General features: G+C 33.1%; 1 protein-coding gene across 2 annotated transcripts in view; it reads left to right on the top strand.

Moving 5' to 3' along the window:
* The window catches only part of PIBF1 (progesterone immunomodulatory binding factor 1), a 179,862-nt gene that overhangs the window by 83,035 nt on the left and 76,517 nt on the right, over positions 1-20,310 (top strand). For both annotated transcript variants that reach the window (XM_019738177.2, XM_019738176.2), the window contains exons 11-12: positions 12,589-12,754; positions 17,170-17,320. In XM_019738177.2, coding sequence (XP_019593736.2) covers positions 12,589-12,754; positions 17,170-17,320 — 317 coding nt within the window. The remainder of the gene's footprint in view (positions 1-12,588; positions 12,755-17,169; positions 17,321-20,310) is intronic.

Genomic DNA, 20,310 nt, shown 5'->3' on the forward strand with positions numbered 1-20,310 from the left:
AAGCATTTTACTAATATTAACTATTTAATCCTCATAGCATGATTAGATTGTTACTATTCCCATTTTATAGATATGGAAATCAAGCCACAGGTAGCAAGGGACAGGTGTGAAATTTGAACCCACACACTTTGGCTTCAGAATCCTTGCTTAATTTAGTGATAAGTAAATATTTGAAATTACATTATATAAAAGAATACTTTAGTCTCATCACATAAACCTTCAGGTCATTTGAGGCACTTTGTGAATCATCTAACAGTTTTCCAAAATATATTCCTGTCACTGATGTTTGTATTATTTTCAACAAATAATTCCCTAGGTGACACTGTTAATTGTATTTTCATCTTTAGCCACAAGTATCCATTAAAATACATTTTTTTCCATTTGTTCTTCTGTGTTTTTGATCTTCAAATGAGGTTAATTATATTTCTATTAAGTAGTCTTTAAAACCTGTTTTCAGTGTAGCTGTGAGCCTGCATTCTAGAAATAAGTATTATATCTGTGTTAAATGTCTTTGCTTTCATGTTTGATTCCTTCAAGTGAACAATATTTACATTCAAAATTTGCATGGATTATGGTCTTTGCAAGCCAGTGTGTCTTCCCTAAACAGTATTTTACATTTCGAAATAAAGTAATTGAGAGAATACTCAGTGGGAGAGATTTTATAAGCACTCAAATAAAAAGGGACACTCTTTTTTCTTAAGAATAAGTTTTGAAGGAAAGACCTTCTCGTATATTCACACCCAGTATTGGCAGGGCACAGAGCCAGCTTGGTCCAAAGCAAAGTAACATTTCTCTGTAGCTGCCTTCTAGGACATCGTAACACCCTCAAATGACCTGAACCTCCTTAAACCTCTGGCCCGAAACACAGGTTTTCCTCTGCCCTGGGAGAGCCTTTATGTTTTATTCTTTTTGTGGAGAGCCCTCACCTGTTTCCGTCTTCACCTTGCAGTCATGACTTAGCCTTTCAGTCATGACTACCTGCTTCGTTTAGTTGTGTCTGTGCACTCTTACCTGCCAGTAGCGTGTTGCTGGAGATTGTATATGTGTTTTTGGTGCATGCTTTATTTTTTATTTGTTTCAATGTTTTTTTCTCTCTTGGGTACAAGATATGACAGTGTAAGAGCCCAGAAATTTGAGGCAGTCATAGATGCAAATTCCAGCTTTTCTACTTGAGCAAGTTATTAACTTTTTTGAATTTCAGTTTCTGTCTCTCTAAAAAGAGAATAACCTTAAATTCTGTCTTAGAGTTTTGGAGTTGATTAAATGGAAAATGCACATGCCCACAGCACGTGGAAAGCAAATATAAAGTGCTGAAATGTTAGGCTCCTTTCCTTTGTATTGGTCTCTACATATGTTGACAAGGAGTTGTGCCAGTTAAGTTTTCTCTTAGAAAATGCCTTTACAATTCATCTCTGACCTTTGATCACAAGCCACTCACAACCCACTGGATTGGGTCTTACAATAACAAGTGAGAAAAGGAGGAGGAGGCCGGGCAATAATAAAAGTGCCAACTTTCCACCAGCCTAGAGAGGAGGGGCGGCCTTTTCTGGGAGAAGAGAGGGCATGAGAAAAGTGTAGGAAGAAGAGTGAGACCCAAGAAAATATTTAAGAAGAGAAGGCATTTCTTCAAAATAATAACATAGAATGTTAGCAGTGTTTCAATTTTTTTCATTCAGTAACTATTTATTATGTTTAATTATATTAGGTACTTTATTATTTCATTTTTATCCTGTCATGTTTATAGCCATAAATAGATGGTTAAATAGATAGCTCAGTATGTAGATATCTTTTGGAATTTTATAAGCTTTCTCATTTGATAAACAGCTGTAGAAATAAAAATACGATCATATATGTGTTAACTAACTGTGCTAACTGGCATAATATTGTATTTTATATCTACTTGTTTAAAAATCCTAAGAGAGTATTTTACAAAAAACCTAATAAGTAGTTATTCAGTCTATTCAGTCTAATGAGAGAAATTTAGAGATGGAAAACAGACCTAACAAAGTGATTTACTTCTTCTCATTGTTGTTTTTCTTCTTCATTTCAATTTTACATGGCCTCGTAATAGACTTCATTACATTCTTGTGGGTAGGCTAGTGAGTTGCACTTATATTCCTAAAATTGTGTGTACATTTTGCAACAAGTTTAACTCATTACGTAACTTAGATATATATCAAACTGTCATATTATACTAACTTTGCTCCCTTTTCTGTTTTTAAAATGTTTTTAAAATGTTGTCGTGTCTCCTTCTATCACCTTAGTCATTAGCCAAACTATACATTCTTAGGAACTTTAGTTTTTCTTGTAGTTCTGTCATACCTATGCTATAATCATTTTGGTTTCTTTTTTCTTCACTTGATGTAATTTGTTTTCATCTTAAAGTGACAACTAAACCTGGAAATAATAATCTTAATTCACTGACTTTTTTCATTTTTTGGAAAAGACAGCTCCTCATCTGGATTTGAACCCAGAACTCGGGTTTCTAGATTATTCACTATTCAGAAGATTCCTAGAGTCATAGAATTTCTTGACTCATTTTCAGAACACTGATTTGTATAGTAAGTTAAGACACAGAGTTTGCCTGTTAATAGGAAGTTGGTCTAAATAAATGACTATTATATCCCTCTTTGCCTAATACAATAGCACTTTGAGTGTTAACCGCAGTAAATGGATTTCCTTTCTTTGAGCTGTATATTAAGGAAAAATAGGACAAAACCACGATTAGCCTCCGTTCTCCTACTCTTCATACTTGACATTATTCATAAAAGCATCCCCAAACAGTGCTTTTTCTTACGATTTTTTTAGAAGACCTTACAGCAGTTTTAGCTTCACAGCAAAACTGAAAGAAAAACAGGTCTTAGGACTTTTTAGATTCAGTTTTATGTATTCTGATTTTCTTCTTTAATGTAGCCCAACACTCTGAGGTATACAGTGAAAGCAGCATGAAATAGTTTTGAGTGCTATGAAGCACTGATACAATAAATATTCTTGGTTCAAAGGATGATTCAAGCAGAATTTTAAGTGTTTGTTGTCATGTTGCCACAAAAGGGAAAACAGCTCCTCATACAAACACTGTCATAAAATATTTTACTCTAATTTTATCTCATGCATGCTTTGATTTATTTTAAGGCAACATTCCTTTCATTATATTTGTTTCACTTAAGTACTTTTATCTTCACATACCTGCGGTACCTATTTTTTGCCTTTATAGGGTGGCCAAATATTACTACATATTATTTATTTTATTAATGACATTACATATTTTATTTGATCATGATATGATAGATGCATTGAATTACTCTAAATACATGCTTGAAATTCTTATAAATCCATGGTACAGTTGTTAAACATACTCAGCGTTTTTAACTCTGCTAAAAAAGATCTCACATTCATTTAAGAATTAGCCTGTAAGCCAAAAATGACAGATGTAGTATTACAGCTGAGAAGTGAACTGGTTGAAGAAATCATCTAAATGGCAGAAACATTTGGACCAAACGCCTTTTAAATTCCTTTTTCCTGTCCTGTAGTAATCATTGTTGCATCATTGATGGTGGTTTTATTAGGTTGGTGCAAAATAATTGCAGTTTTTGCAATTTTTAACATTTTAAACCACAATTACTTTTGCACCAATCTAAGTTTCTCTACTTACATTCTTTTCAGTTTAGAAAATTTCACAATTGAAAAGGAAAGACCAGTTACTAGAATTTTATTTTATTTCAGTGAAAGGAAAGCAATTTCAGATGTCTTCTCTACTATATATTAATTGTCCTAAACATGTTTCCTACTTTCAGAACTTTCACATGTTCAACATATTACTATCAGTAAAATTCTCTCATTACATACAGTGATTCTCTATTATAAAACAAACACATCCTACAACCGGTAAGAGGGTATATTATAATATACAAAGTTGATGTGTTATCTGGGTAACAAGAGATTCTTATCTACCCGCGTTTCCAATTGATTGATGTATAAATTGATATAATTGAAGAATATAACCATCATATTTAAATATGAAAGATATAATGATATGAAAAGTTATTTTAAAGAAATATATTTTTTATTTTTTTACAAGTAAAAAATTTTCTATATTTTTTTTCACAAATAAAAAATTTTCTATATATTTTTACAAATCTGCCTTTCAAAATTAAGTTGTGAGTTGTATTAATTTATATAAATGTTAATTTGTATATATGAATGTACATTAATTTTGATATCTCTGAAACATATAAAACTACATAAAAATTTTTTTTGCTTTTTTAGTGACAGATTAGAAATTGTAGATTCAGTTGGGTAGAGCAGGGGTGCTTATTTCTGAGTCAGAGATCGTTTAAATGTTTACAAGATACTAAAAAACTAACGAACCATAGACTTTTAATTTACTAGACATTGATGATGTCATGGTAAGTACTTCATCCCTTACTGGGCTAATAACACTGTGGCAAGAAGTAAACTATATTTCAGCTATAATTACTCAAATGGAAAGTGCTTTTCAGTTTTTAAATTGTCCATATCAAAAAATTTTCAGTTGCCTTTAGTAAAATTACTTTTAAGTCAAGCCATGTAATGTAAAAACAACTTTCTTTTCCAACCTCCCTTCTCCCAGATATTTTTACCTAGTGATGTCATTTCTTCCGGATGTATACCTTTTCTTTTTATATAACTGTAAATGTCCTTATATGATTTTGATGTACCCATGATATCTGTCTAAATATGTATATAAGTAATGAGTAAAATTTGTATTATTTTTAAAGAAACATCAAAGTATATGGATTCAAATGAGACTATCACCCAGCAAAGTAGACACAATTGAGGCTCCTGTACTTTTCCACACACATCCCTGCAGCACTCACTGTGGTTACTTTATAGCACCGTCCTTAGAGCAGCCCTTAATTATAACGGCCTTCTCCCTTCAAAGATATATTTGATTTTTGGAAATTCAAACTTTGTTCAGAGTAAAACCCATTGCATTGGGAGAGTAACTGGGTACTCTATTTCTTGTGGAAAATGAGGTGAGAAATTGGGGAGAAGCTAAATGTCTGACAATAGAGGAATAATTAAGAATGGAAAATTACAGAACCAATAAAAATAATACTTATGAAAGGGATTTAATAACATAGGAAATTTTTAAAATTATAACATCAATGAAAAAGTATAGAAAATTCTATATGAAATGTATAATTCACATATAATGTGCATAGCAGACATTTTTATGTATAATAATATCAAATATTGGCGATGATGTGGAAAAACCATATTTTATGCATGTCTGTTAGAATTTTAAAGTGATCTTTCCAGTGGGAGGAGAATTGGGCATTATCTATTAAAATTTAAAATCCTTTGACTCAACAATTCGACTTTATGATATCTTTCTTAGAGAAACATTCATTTGTTCACAAGGAGACATTTTACTTAGGATATTCTTTGAAGTATTGTGTATAATTTTAAAAATTGGAAACAATCTAAATGTTCATCACTTTAGAATTAAATAAGTGAATTGGAATTAATTAAATGGTTGTGTCTACATTGTGGTCACATTGTAGAACAAAAGTGAAACAAATGAAAGGAATGAGGTACAGACATGAAAAGATCCCCAAACATATTCCTAAGTGAAAAAAAAAAAATATATATATATATGACATGCTGCCATTAAAGAAGACTGATACATCCTTCTGTGTATAACACACATGCATTGTTTAAAAAACAAACCTCTAGGAAGATACGCAGAAAACTGATAATAGTGGTTATCTCTGAGAGAAGTGAAGTTGAGAGAGGTGATAAAGAGGTCTTTAATCTTTTTTTGTTGATATGTGATGCTTTTACCCTGAGAATGGATTTGATAAATTACTTATAGAATTGAAACTATTTACTTGTGCACAGAACAGAAGGAAATATATGAAAATATAAACAGCAACTATTTTTATGAGCTTATCGATGTTTATTTTCTCTATTTTCTAAAATTCATAATAAACATTCATTGGTTGTATAATCACAAAAATTAAAAAGACATTTTTTGAAAGACATCAACTAAATGGTGAAAGAACATTTCTTATATGCTTTATTAATTACCTGAATAAAAGTGAATTCAAATTGTTTTTCAACAATGACAGAATTGCTTGTTCAAATAACTATTTCCCGGTACTGTGAAAAATAGCACTCATCCTGATACGTATTACCAATGCGTTTGATAAAAATTCAGCCTTCTTTATTTTAGTTACAGTTCATATGGATTGGACTGTCTAATAAATCCATTAGTACAGTTTTGGTACATAATTTTAGCTACTGGTTTAAGATACCAAGTTTCAAATCAGTGTAAAGGATTTCCTTCATACGTTTGATATTATATCTCTTCTTTAAACTGAAAAAGCCTATATTATATAAATCTTGGATATGATACATGGCCAGTAAATATTGTCTGATTAATCACTTGGTTAAGTTCTAAAATACAGGTTTTAGTAAATCCTGGTATACATGTCTTTGCTCAGATGTCACCTTAACAGAGAGATGCCTTCCCTGCCCAACCTCCTTAAAAGAGCACGACCACTAATACCTTTATCATTATGTTTCCTCACTCTGCTTTACTATTATTAATTTATGTGAACTTAGCATTATCACCTTCCGTTTGTTTGTCTGTCTCCCACCATTAGAATGTGAGGTTGAAGAATAGTGATGCTATTTGTGGTTCACTGATACCTGACAGTACCCCACACATTTAGGTGCACAGGAAGTATTTTTAAATGAAATAGATGTTAAGGAATAAAATATTTTGGTTAATGGAAAGTTAACCCTGTATAAAATAGCAGTTTTTGAAGAAGAAATAAAAATGTGTACTTTTGTAAAAGGTGTTGTGTCTTGTGCCTTATATTCATTATGCTTTAATTATGTAGTTGGTGGATACTGGTTATATAATAATTAGATACAGATATACTAACTGCGAGCAAGAAAAAAAATTTTAGAGGTAATGGAAAACTAAGTGGTTTAGTATTTTAGCTTAAGATAATTAGCTTTCCTCAGCCAAAGCAGAAAATCCACATGAACAGTTTTTTTCCTCAGTTCTTAGAGTAAGTGAATCTTAGGGTTTGATTAACTATCGTTAAGTGACTCATCCAGAGGCATTTTGAATATGTGGTACAGGTCTAGAAATACAACACAAATTCTCTGTAAAAAGAATGAAAATGAGTTTTATCCCCTCGAAATTAGAAATAGCAGGTGCAGAGTAGCTAAGGTGCAGATTAGTTATTAGCTCAACCAAAATGAATAATTTAAGGGAATTGAACACCAACTCACGGAGGCCTCATTAATAGAATAAGGTGAAAGTGGAGTCTGAAACACCAAAGTAAAGTGGGATTCATATTCCCCCATGTAAGCAAGATGGATTCTCAGTTGATTAGAGATGGCAGCTTCTGCCCTTGTCACCTCCCATTTCCCACAGCAAAATCTACCACCCACCCAAGGCTTCCCCGTCTGCAGATTCAGGCCCATCTCTACTTCAAGGCACTCTTACATGGAGGGAGTTTATCAGCAGCTTCTGCCCCATTTGTCTGTAGAATTTAGATTTATCCTCCTTCACACAAAGGATTTAGTGGTCCAGCCCTGACTGTCTGCTCCTAGGTATTCTTCCAAACCACAGTATTGGCCCAGAGTACTGTTCAATACTTTCTGCCCAATTGATCTTCCTAATGCCTGACTACTGAAAAAATCCTTTCCTGAACCCTTACCAGTAACTGGAAATTCTGTCACTTTGCTTAGCCTCTTTTGCCAGTCTTCCTTGTGCAGGCTTACTTCCTGTACTCTTTATCTACACACCGCCGTCCTCCTGTACGCGGACAAATGCCTTCCCTCAACTGCTGCACTTCCTTACTTCCAAACCTGGCAGCTCTTAAAATTTCTTAACGGAAGGACCAGTTCCTCGTCCTGGTGATTGCAGGAATCTCACCACTGGATACAATACTTCTTGAGTATTTTGCCTTGGAATGCCTGTGTACCAAATGAGATTACATATCTGGGTTCAGAATAAATACCCAGTTTTAATATTGGGGAAGCCATGAATATTTTGTGGACAAAATGGAAAGGTCAGCTGTTGTTTCTCATCGGAATAAGAAACTAAGACTAAACAAAAGTCTAATAATTACATGGGTCTTTCACCTTATTCAATGGCAACCTTGTCAATAGAGTTGGGAACAAACCATGTACATTGCTTGACTTAACACATCAGAGTGGAATGAGCAAAACTTTCACAGTAGTATACAGAGGGTGCCAAAAAAATACACATTTTAAGAAAGGAAAAAACTATTAAAATTGTAATCCAATAAAGGACGGTAGCATTCATTTGATTAACTCCATCTTTTGAGCGAACGTCCTACTGCACAATGCTACCATAATTCAATTCAGCTTCGAAAAGTAATAAATAGATAACATCTCTTAAAATGTGTACATTTTTTGGCACTCCCAGTATATGTAAAGACTGTTTTCCTATTGTTATGACAACCACTTGTTAGTGTTCTGTCTAGTGCTTCTGCTCAAATGTGTTCTGTCACTTCTGAGAATCCAGTGCCATGTTGATGTCTGTCCTGTGGTTATTTCTTAGCATTGAAGAACATGCCATGCTATTTGGAGTTTAATTCCCCACAGCCTGAGAGCCTTTCTCATGGGTTAGCTCCCCGTATAATAGCTGAGTTTTCCGTTTTAACATATCCTCTCCTTTATATGTCCAGCCCAAAAATCTGTTGCTGGGACTCTTAAGAGCAAGCATTTCATTGTAGGACTTTATATTATTATTTTTACAGTAATATATAGGTATGATATATGGATGATTCTTATGAAAAACTGAAGGAAAAAAAAAAAAAAAGAACAAAACCCAGTTACAAATGTAGCATCAAGACTGAACTAGCCAAATCTGGGGCCTGGGTTGAGGTGGTTGTGAGGATAGTTGGAGATTCTGATTAGACTTTTACTTTATAGGAAATTTGACCTCTTACTATACTGAATTAGAATGCCAAACATAAAGTTGTGAACATGTAAATAATATTGGCTTAGTTCAAATAAGATACTCATATTAAGAGGATAAGATGAGAAGATGAGTCAACACAGTAAATTGTGACAGGTTTATCAAATCAAGTAAGAGGGAGTTACCTTGAAATTATCAGGCTATGTTCCTGTCATCCATTCCTTGCTACTGGAATGGCTTTTGCGGCTCTAATGTTTCTTCAGTATTTTCATGGTTCAAGTTAACAAATTAAAATGACAATAATTATTACAAAGATATAATGATTTGAGACAGATTCTTTCATAGTATAAACAACATGGAAATAGATTAGTCCTTTAGAATTACCATTTGGTCTGTAGAATTATCATTTGGTTTGTCACTTTATTAAACTTAGTATTCCCAAATTTTCAGGAGATAACTATTGTTATTTTACTTTTCGACATAAGGAAAGAATAATAGTGCTAAAAGTAACTTTTAAGTGCCATATAATGAATAAAAAGAGCATGTGGAATCTAAAAGCTAAGCCTTTAATTTCTTATTTACAGTTTGTATTGATTTGTGAATTACCCACAATGTCCTGAATCCATAAGAAGGCAAACTTCACAGTTTAGTCTTTTCAAAACAAATTATTTTAAAGATCAATATCACATTGTAAATGACTTATCGAGAATTTATTTTAGTAATGAGGTCTAGTGTGTTCTATAGCTTAGCATATAAAATAGTTATTGATTTCACATATTTGTACATGTATATTTATAAAACAACTTACCCCAGGGAATACAGGGATATTTTCATGTCCGTAAAATGTTGAATTAATAAATTTTTGAGTGAAATAATTTTTTACTTCAAACTTATGGATGGCTATAATCAGAAAGAGACAATGATAAGTTTTGATAAAGTTGTGGAGAAACTGCCCCCCACCCCATAATTGCTTGTGGGAATGCAAAATAGTACAACCACATTGGAAAGCAGTTTGGCAGTTCCCAAAAAGGTTTAAAAAAACAAAAGTGACCATATGATTTACCAGTTCTTTTCCAAGGTATATAACCAAGAGAAATGAAAACATGTTTACACAGAAAGTTCTACATAAATCTTTGTAGCAGCATTCTTCATAGTTGCCAAAAAGCGGAAACATGTCCATCAACTGATGAATGGATAAACAAAATGTGGTATAGCCATACAATGGGATGTTATTTGGCCATAAAATGTAGTGATTCTCGCTACAACATAGATGAACCTTAAAAACATCAAAAGGCCACGTATTCTGTGATTCTGTTATGAAATATCCAGAGTAAACAAATCCATAGAGACAGAAAGTAGATCCGTGTTTGCCAGGGCCTGGGAGGGTAGAAGAGGGTGAGGAATGCCTGCTGAATTGGCATGGGATTTCTTTTTGGGGTGATGGAAATGTTTTGTAATTAGTGGTAATGCACAACCTTGTGAATATACTAAAAAAGTGAATTGTACAGTTTAAATGGATGAATTTATGGTATGTGTATTACGTCATTAAAAAATTTATCAGGGGCAGTCCGGGTGGCTCAGATGGTTGGAGCTCCATGCTCCTAACTCCAAGGCTGCCGGTTCGATTCCCACATGGGCCAGTGGGCTCTCAACCACAAGGTTGCCAGTTCAATTCCTCGAGTCCCGCAAGGGATGGTGGGCTCTGCCCCCTGCAACTAAGACTGAACATGGCACCTTGAGCTGAGCTGCCTCCCGGATGGCTCAGTTGGTTGGAATGATTCCTCTCAACCACAAGGTTGCCAATTCGACTCCAGCAAGGAATGGTGGGCTGTGCCCCCTGCAAATGGACCTGGAGCTGAGCTGCGCCCTCCACAACTAAGACTGAAAGGACAACAACTTGAAGCTGAACGACTCCCTCCACAACTAAGATTGAAAGGACAACAACTTGACTTGGAAAAAAGTCCTAGAAGTACACACTGTTCCTCAGTAAAGTCCTGTTCCCCTTCCTCAATAAAATCTTTAAAAAAAAAAAATTTATCAGTGTTTGCTTATCCATATAAAAAGGTATTTTTAAAATAAAATTGTAAGAAGACACATGTATAATTAGTGCCAGGGCTTTGCAACAAGGTAAACACACAGCTGACATTCACCTTCAAGCCCTGCTATGTATTAAGTAACGTGTATGGAAATGAATGGAACATCCACCAATCTGAATGTGAGATGCTTTTACCAAAGATAAAGAGTGCCGAGAGCTAAATAGCCTATAGCAAATATCTACTGCCTCTCTTCTCTGCTTACACTCTGAATGGTATTGTTATTGTCACAAGAGTAAAAGGACCTTTAAAAAACATTTGAAAGTTTACCTGACCTCAGAAATGTCAGTTAAGAATATCATGTAATAGTGGAAAGATTATTGCTGTAGAGTCAAATATAGCTGGATTTGAGACTGAGCCTAAAATATACTAAGAGCTTCTTCCTGTAAAAGAAATTATGTGATATTGCTGAGCTTCAGGTTCCTCATCTGCAAAATAACTAATAGGATTGTTGTAAGGATTTAATGACATGCCATAAATAAAACAGACTGTGTTCTCTGTTTCCCTGCCCTCCACATACTGTTGTTTCTTCTTCCTGGAACACTTCTCACCCCATACCACCTCCTCCTCTCCCCCCTGCCCCCCACCCCCCCACAAACCAAGTTAAGTCTCTTCCTGTATGTTCCTGTTGAACCCAGGGATTACCCTAAGGAAACCTTTAGCCTACTCTGTTAATACACTTCATGTTTATTTGTCTGTCTTCCTCTAGAAAACTAAGTTTTTTGGCGGATGGGGGGGGGGGGGGCGGAATTGGCCAGGGGCAGGGGAGGTGCACATTTACCCAGCATATTGACTAGCTCAATAAATATTTGAATAAATGAGTTTTACTAACATATCTAGCATTATACTGGCTTCATAATAGCTCCCTGAAAAGGTATAACATGTCTGTTTCGCTTTCTGTTAGAATATAGTCAACCTGAAGCATCCTGTGTGGTGATTTATCTGTTCAGTGGAACTGTTTTTATTAGTAGTTATGCCTATGGAATGAAGAGAATGTTCCTTATCTGTGTTATAACAGACTACTTGTAGTTATATATTTATCTTTGTAATTTGTACAGTATGTTTTCTTGTAATATCCGAATATATATATTTACTGACTTAAAAATTTATTTTACAAGTGTCTCAAGAATTTGCAGTTTAATGTACATATTTCATGCCATTGTTCTTCATCTGAGATTAGACTTAGAATGAAACAGCGAGCTTGGAAGCAATGCTGTAGATTTAAGAAGGCTTGTGAAGTATATAGAAATTAAATCATTTTAAGCAACATAACTGAAACTTGCTCTTACCATATTTTATTTTAAAAGACTTACAAAATAATAATAACAGGCAATTATTTTGTATGGAAGAAATGAAAATAAGGGAGCAATAGCGGAATTTTCATTGGTATGTTTTGTTCTCTGGACTCAGCATAGTTCCATTTATATGCCTATCTAAATTATATACAAAAGCTTTGCTGAATATATAAGTTGAATGTGGAAGGTAGAAGTAATGTTTATATAAATCATTGAGATTTCTTTAAAGTCTCAAAACTTCTTCTTTCAGGTACAGAGAACTTCAACTTAGTACAGAAAGCCGAATAACAGAATTTCTCCATCAAAGTAAATTAAAATCTTTTGAAAGTGAGCGTGTTCAACTTATACAAGAGGAAACTGCAAGAAATCTCACACAGTGTCAGTTGGAATGTGAAAAATATCAGAAAAAATTGGAGGTACATGTACAAACTTTTCTTTTAAAATTAGCATAGCACGTGAGCTCCATAAGTACAAAGTCTGTATCCTGTTGAGCTTTATAAATAATATTTGGGTTATGTATGAGAAAGAGCCAATGTCCTTAACTTTAAAAGACCTCTTTTCAAGAGGACATACCTTCCTCTTCTAGATAAATAGGTAGAAGGAAGAAATGGACTGTTTCCAAGACAAGAAATGCAAATTGCTAAGAAATAAATGAAAATAATGGTGTCAGACAGGTACTGGATTTATTGGGGTGATCACTTCATAAGTTATATAAATGTCTAATCACTGTGTTTGTACACCTGCAACTAATATAGTATTGTATGTCAACTGTAATTTCAAAATTAAAATTTTTTTAAATAGAAAAAATTAATTTAAAAAAAAAGTGAAAATGTGTTCTCGCTAATAATTAAAGAAATGTACATTTAAACTTTTTTTTACCTTTATATAAGTGTGTTTGTTGTTTTTAAAGTGCTGGCAAGAGTACCCTTAAATGGGAAATCACATGCAGTTAGGAAGTGGAACATCCCTTCTGGAGAACAGTTTGGTAATCTGTGTTAACATCCTTGAAAAATTGATCCAGTAATTTCAGATAAAGGAATTTTCCCTAAAGAAATAATAAGAGATGCTTATAAAGGTTTATATTAATGGTGTACAGAACAGCAAAAGCAATTTTAAAAAGTATAAGTTGTATATTGTTGTATTCATGCATTGTATGATTACATGCAATCATGTTCTTGAATATTTTAGATTTGGAGGAAATGCTCATTAAAAACATTGAATGAAAGATTCAGTAATCTCATTAGCATGATTAATTAATTAGCTGATGATGTAAGTATTCATTATAATATCTTAGAGATTACATTTCTGAAAAGTACTTTGATAAGTAAAACTAAGATTAACAGGATAAAGGGTCTCACAGAAAATAGAGCCTTAGGGAAAAACATAAAAATGATATTAAATACATATCTATTTAAAGAAACATAAGTAAAAGTTATAGATGGTGTCCACTTGTAAAACAAACCAGTGTTCAGCGTTTAAAACTTTTTCAGGTACCTTTCGGGAAACTGATGCAGTCATATCTACTCCGACATACTCTCCCACACATTTTCAAATAGATTGTATTAGACGAATTGATGTGGAATTTGTCTTTTGCAAGTAATGTTTTCCATGATTTAAATTGGATAATTCCCGATGACTTAAGAAAGTGTCTTGGAACAGAGGAGTGAGGGGTGTTACATATACAGAAATAGAGAAGCACTTCCTTTCTCTCTATACTTCTGAAACAAACATTTCATTAAACAATACTTTACAACATACTGTGCTGATGTTTTCTAAACCATTCTATACTGTTATTTTTAGCTGGTTGCAATCCAGATTGATTTCATGACCTTGTAAAAGTTGTAACTTGCAGTATGAAAACCACTCTCCCATAGACCTATCCGCTTGGTCTGTGGATGCCCATGACTAGCGATGATTGTATTCCTTTGTGTAAATGCCTTATATGGGGAAACACCTTTGTGAAAAGTAATTGTGATTCTAAAACTCTGGTTGATAAAACGGAGACTTTAGGGGAATTTCTGTACATTTTCTCCTCTGTTAAAGTAGGAGCCTTGGTAGGACGTGTATCACTGTGCCGGCAGTGCCTAACACAGTGCTTTGATCATGGTGGGTGCTCAGCAATAATTTAAGGAGTAAATGAATGGTTGGTGAATGTTAATATCGTACTTTTATTTGAAGCCATTTTTCTGAAGTACTGGAAGGTGTTTCTAAGACAATTCTTTTTTTTCTTTATAATAACTTTCTTATTAGTTTCAGGTGTACAGAACAACATAGTGATGAGACATTTACACCCCTCATAAAGTGATAACCCCAATAAGTCTACTGTCCATCTGACACCATACATAGCTATTTAAGGCAATTCTTATTTAAAATGAATTTAAAGAAAAAGAATTTTGTGCAGGTTAATGATTATTGTAATCACTATGTACTTTTCTGTGGCTTTTACCCAATATTCACATTGATTTATAACTTGGGAACAATTTACTTTATTTTTTCTTAATTATCAATTGGCAAAGGCCCTGAAAACACTGGCTTTTTCATATTTTTGGTTTTTAAAGCAATTATTGACCTGTAGTTTTGTGTTACATGTGTAATTTTATGTAATTTTGTGTTATCATTATATTATTTAAAGGAAGGAACTATCCACTGAGAGCTTGATATTTAATGGATTGCTAAAAGCAGTTGACCTATTGTATACATTCATGTTTAAACTCAAATGTTATATATTGGTTTTTCCAAAAGAATCTTGACTATAATAGCCTTCCATTGATCTAATCATCAAGTTCTTCTGCGGCTTTTCAGAAACAGTAGTATATTTATGTATAGCAACCACTCAGATAAATCCATAGTCAAAGGGAATTAACCATGGGGGACAGAGGTGTGGGAAGAGACCCCCAATCAGAAATTTCTGGGAGTCTCTCCTCTGTGTTATGAAGAGAGAATTTTAAATTATATCTCTCCAATTCATACTACTTTTTTAAATCTCTTCTTAAAATAATATTCTATGAAATACCCCATCTTCAACATTTTGAATCGTTAGATACCCATTTCTGCAGTTTTCGTTTATTTGGTGTTTTTGTTGGGGGAACTGGGATACAGGTGAAAAGTATCAGCTTTTCTGTGGGAATAGTCACTTAACACTATCTCTTCTGATACTCTCTTTTGAGAGTGGAATCAGTAAGTGTCATCAGCAACCAGATTCTTAATAAATTACACCCCAATATAATGAATTCTAAGAAAGTCCCAGATTATCCCACTTTGCAGTGATTTTGTTATAATGAATTAATAAGTCTCTAGAAAACACATTCCCAGCTGGCAAGAAGAAATGGTGCTAAACCATGAATTTTCTTTTTTCTGACCCAATCAGGGACACTAGAAATCATCCTACAAATATTATTCCCATGTTATTATTTCTCCATCCTCCAAAGGAATATATTTGGAGGGTGGGGGAATAATGTTTAGTTTACTTTGGGGGGAAGTTTTAATGGAAATAATTTAAGGAAATGGAGTAGATAAGAAAAATTAAATCGTACTTTCTCCTTGTTAAAAACTAAATAAATATTCCACTTCTTCTTTTCCCCCCCCTCACAGAAAGCATACAGTCACATATATTTAAGGTGAGCTTTACGTCATTAAAGAAAATAAGTTTTCTTCAAAAGTGTTTCATTATGGAGAATTGAGAATAATTAAATCTGTACAAATCTATTTCTATGAGCCATTTAATACAAAGTTTTCATAATTGTATTTCTTACAGTAGTAATAGTATTTTTCAACACTTACTGTGTTTTGTGCACTCTGCCAAGCACTGTGAATGTATCATCTCATTTAATACTCCAATAGTATTTGAGGTAGACCTAGAAAGACTTAAGTAATTGCCTAAGATCACAATGAATTAATACCAAAACTGGGATTGAAATCCAAGTCTTTCTGGCTCCAAACCATATTTTTGACCATAATATTCTATTGCTTCTCAGGAAACACTACATCTTTCTTATGCTGTGTTAGGAAGCAAGTGTAATACCACTCCATTATTTAGTCTGTACTAGTAAGTAAACTTTCTAGATAATTGGAATTTAAGCATTAAAACATTTGTCACTGGAAATGTCTCCTTTTTTAGTAAATTCATTATTATTACTTAGCGATTCCTTCAATGAGTAACCATTGAACAACACAGGATTTTTTTGTCCTTACCCAAAATAACTCCAATTTCCATGCCTTCTTTTTATAGTATCACTTTTGTATCACTTTCTATAGTGTTTTTTTTGTTTTGCCTTTTTTTCTATGCAGAGATATTTCCTGATACTGCCCCAAGTAGCACTTCACATTTACATTTTGATTGCTGCTTTGAACTTATGATTATTCAGAAAATCAGAAATTTTATTAAAAACATGGTAAGGTTAGATGAAATGAGCTCTGATGGAAAACTAAAGGACTCATTATGAGTATATCATTTTACACATAGCTTTATAAGCCTTCCTCTGATAGCTGCAATCACCAGATAAATGAGCTGCAAGTAAGTATAGCATTAGTGCATTTTTTGAATTCTAACAAATAAATGCTAATCTTACTCCTATAACTATTTTTAAGTTTTAAATTTGTTTTTTATTCAATATTAATAAAGTGCTTTGTAATCTTCACTTGAAAACAACTGAATTGTTTTTCTTAGAAATAAATGTATTTTACTTCCTCAGTCATCTCAGTTGAGCTACTTTGCCTTCATACATAAATCATTAAAAAGAGAAAAAACCAAAATATTTTTGTATCACGTTTTTGTCTTAACTGTTAATGTATTTAATTCTGCCTTTGCAATTTTGTTTTCTTTCACTATTAGGTTTTAACTAAAGAATTTTATAGTCTCCAAGCCTCTTCTGAAAAACGCATTACTGAACTTCAAGCACAGAACTCTGAGCATCAGGCGAGGCTAGACATTTATGAGAAATTGGAAAAAGAGCTTGATGAAATAATAATGCAAACTGCAGAAAGTAAGCCTCCCACCACCCTCCCATACACACAGCTTTTTATTTCTGGCAGCATAAGGAACCTGGTATTGTTTCTAAAACTGCTTTGGTAGATTTCTTTCAAATATAATTCTTGATTTCTTTTAAAAGAATATTTTATATTTTAAAAATTAGTCTTAATTCCAATAGTTGGGATGAAAATAAAAAGTAAGTTACCTGTGGTAGATTTTATCTTTTTCATTTGTTTAGTTCACTCATTCAACAATTATTAAGTGTTTACATATGCCAGGATCTGGGGATATGGAGTTCATGCAATGATGCTTGCTTATAGGGTTCCTAGTCTAGTCTACTCGGAGAGACGAACACAGTAACAGATAATTAAAGTAGTAAACTAAGTGCAATGAGCAAGAGATAGACAGTTCTTTGTAAAAGTACAGATGAGAACCTGAGTTAATTCAGCCTTGGAGGTGAGGAATACCTAAGAGGGGAGATGACATTTGAATAAGTCTTGAAGGACGGATAGAAATTCTTTGAAACTACTATGTTATAATCTTTGACCTTGAATTTCTTCTTTTTTCCCCTCTTATTATGCTATCTTCCTGTGTTGTCCCTGACTCGATGAGAATATTTTAAATAACATCTCACTGTTGACTATGATGTTTGCTTCAGTACATTATTTTTGTTCAAAAGTCATAAGTAGCAGTGGCATTCTTATAAAAGTGAGTTTAAACTTCAGTTGAAGTTAAATTTGAATCTATTTTGGGAACATTTTCTTTCAAAGACTGTATTATATTTATAGGCAAATTTAAGAAAAACTTTTATTCCTATCATTTTTTCCATTTTCAAGATCAATGATAATTTCAATAGTTTCCTAGTTTCCAAATTTACCTTCAGTTTGTACACTGAAGTCAGAGTAATCTTTATAAAATACAGGTTTGATTATACCAAACACCTGATTTAATGCCTATCATCTTAAGAAAGCCGAAAGTTGAATTCCTTAGTATAACTTTTTTGTGATTAGACTCATATATCTTTCTACTTTTCATGCCTTACCATTTCATATCATATATTATTTTAAAAGTTTCATACTCTTTCTTATGTCTATACCTTTGTGTATGTCCTTCTGTCGAAACAAATTAGAGGGAACTTCCTCAATCTGATAAAGGGTATCTATCAAAAAACCTATAGCTAATGTCATACCCAATGATAAAATATTAAATGCATTTCCTTTAAGAAAGAACAAGGCAAGGATTTCTGTTTTCATAACTTATATTACACGTTGTATTTGAGGTCCTAGCTAATAAAATAAGAATAGAAAGAAAAAACAGGTATAAAGATCAAAAAGGAAGAGTAAGAATGTATTTTCAAATTAAAAAGCAATCACTTAACACTGATAAGTAAATTTAACAGGAATACTTAAGATTTGTACCTTTTACTAGATGTAAATTTTATTTTTAAAAACTAAATAAATATTGGATTATAGTTGATGATTTTTATGTTGAACTGTTGAGGATTGAAGGGCAAATGTCTACAACGTACTTTTAAATGCACCCAAAAAATAAGATAGATTTATAGGATGGATATGGAGATGGAAAGATGTGTGATAAATCAGTACAGTACAGTGTTTAATTTAGAATCCAGATATTGGGCATATGGGTGTACACTGTACATCTTGTTCAACTTTTCTGTATGTGTAAATATTGTCTTAACAAAATCTTTAGAAAAAGTACAGAAATTAATTTTTTACTATTATATAAGCCATCTTAGAATAAAATATATTTGTTCTTGGAAGATCAAGAAACTACTTTTTTTCTCTATCCGTTTACATTGATTAACTGAAATTTCAAAGATGTAAGCACAGAACATTCTTTTAGTACTACGGTGTACAATATTCAAGGGATTATCATATAATTTCAACTGACATAAGGATAGTTGCACTTCATTTTTTAAGGTGTAACCATAGCAAATCACAGTCTCTTGTTTATACTTGAATTGCTTTTTGTAATCGTAAGTGTGTTATTTGGATATTTGAGGAGTTTAGTTTTCAAATACTCATCAAGTTGTTAAAAGTACAAGTACTGCCTAGAAACTAAATAAATTCAAATATAAAGTGAAAATCAGATTTCTTGTTGTCAAATTCCAGGACACTCTGTCCATTTTCACCCTATTTGTAACCTTTATTGGGCATCTATCACAGTTCTCAAAACTCTTAATCTGCCTTCTTGAATCACCTGCCTCTGATTGTTTCTTCTACATCACTTTTGTTTTCTTTTCTTCTAACTCTAATGGTTCTCAATTCTTACTTACGTACTTTCTGGTTAATCTTATCATTTCTACAATTTCAATTACTATCTATAGGCTAGAGATTTGTTTGGAGTTCCCGCAGTCATTGAATATCTAACATTATTTACATTTTCTCTTCTCCCTGAAATTTACTAATGTTCTTGTATTCTTAATCTGTTTATAAGGTTTAAGTCTGTCTAAATACCCAACTAGATTTTATCAGAATTGATTCCTCCCTTATTCTATCTAGTGCCTCATCTCACCTCCACATGTGTTCAGTTGTCTAGAATCCAAGTTCTTTTCTGCATCCTCTGTTGCTATTATGAACCATATCTCAACTGGTCATTACTATAATTTGTGAAGAGTTCTCTGTACTACAAATCTAGGCCATGCTTTCCCCATTATTGGAATTTTTTTCTATAATATCAGCATCAACAACAAAAATCTGTTGGTCATGTCCTGTATTAATTTCTTGTTGACTGTAGAATAAGATCAAGCTCTTTCGCCTAGCAAACAAGTGCCATTCACAGTTAGAACTAAACCTACCTTTCTACTACCATTGTACTCCGGATTAACTCCAGCCACTTTTCCTACAATTACTCAAACTTCACAGCTCTGTGTCTTTACATATGCAGTTCCCTCCTGCACTTTCTCAGCACTTTGTCTGGAAGGTAAATGCCAGTCTCCCCACACCTTCCTAATGCCTGTAGCACAGGAAAAATAGTGGCACT

Source organism: Rhinolophus sinicus, linkage group LG04 (assembly GCF_036562045.2).
Source record: "Rhinolophus sinicus isolate RSC01 linkage group LG04, ASM3656204v1, whole genome shotgun sequence".
NCBI lineage: Eukaryota > Metazoa > Chordata > Mammalia > Chiroptera > Rhinolophidae > Rhinolophus > Rhinolophus sinicus.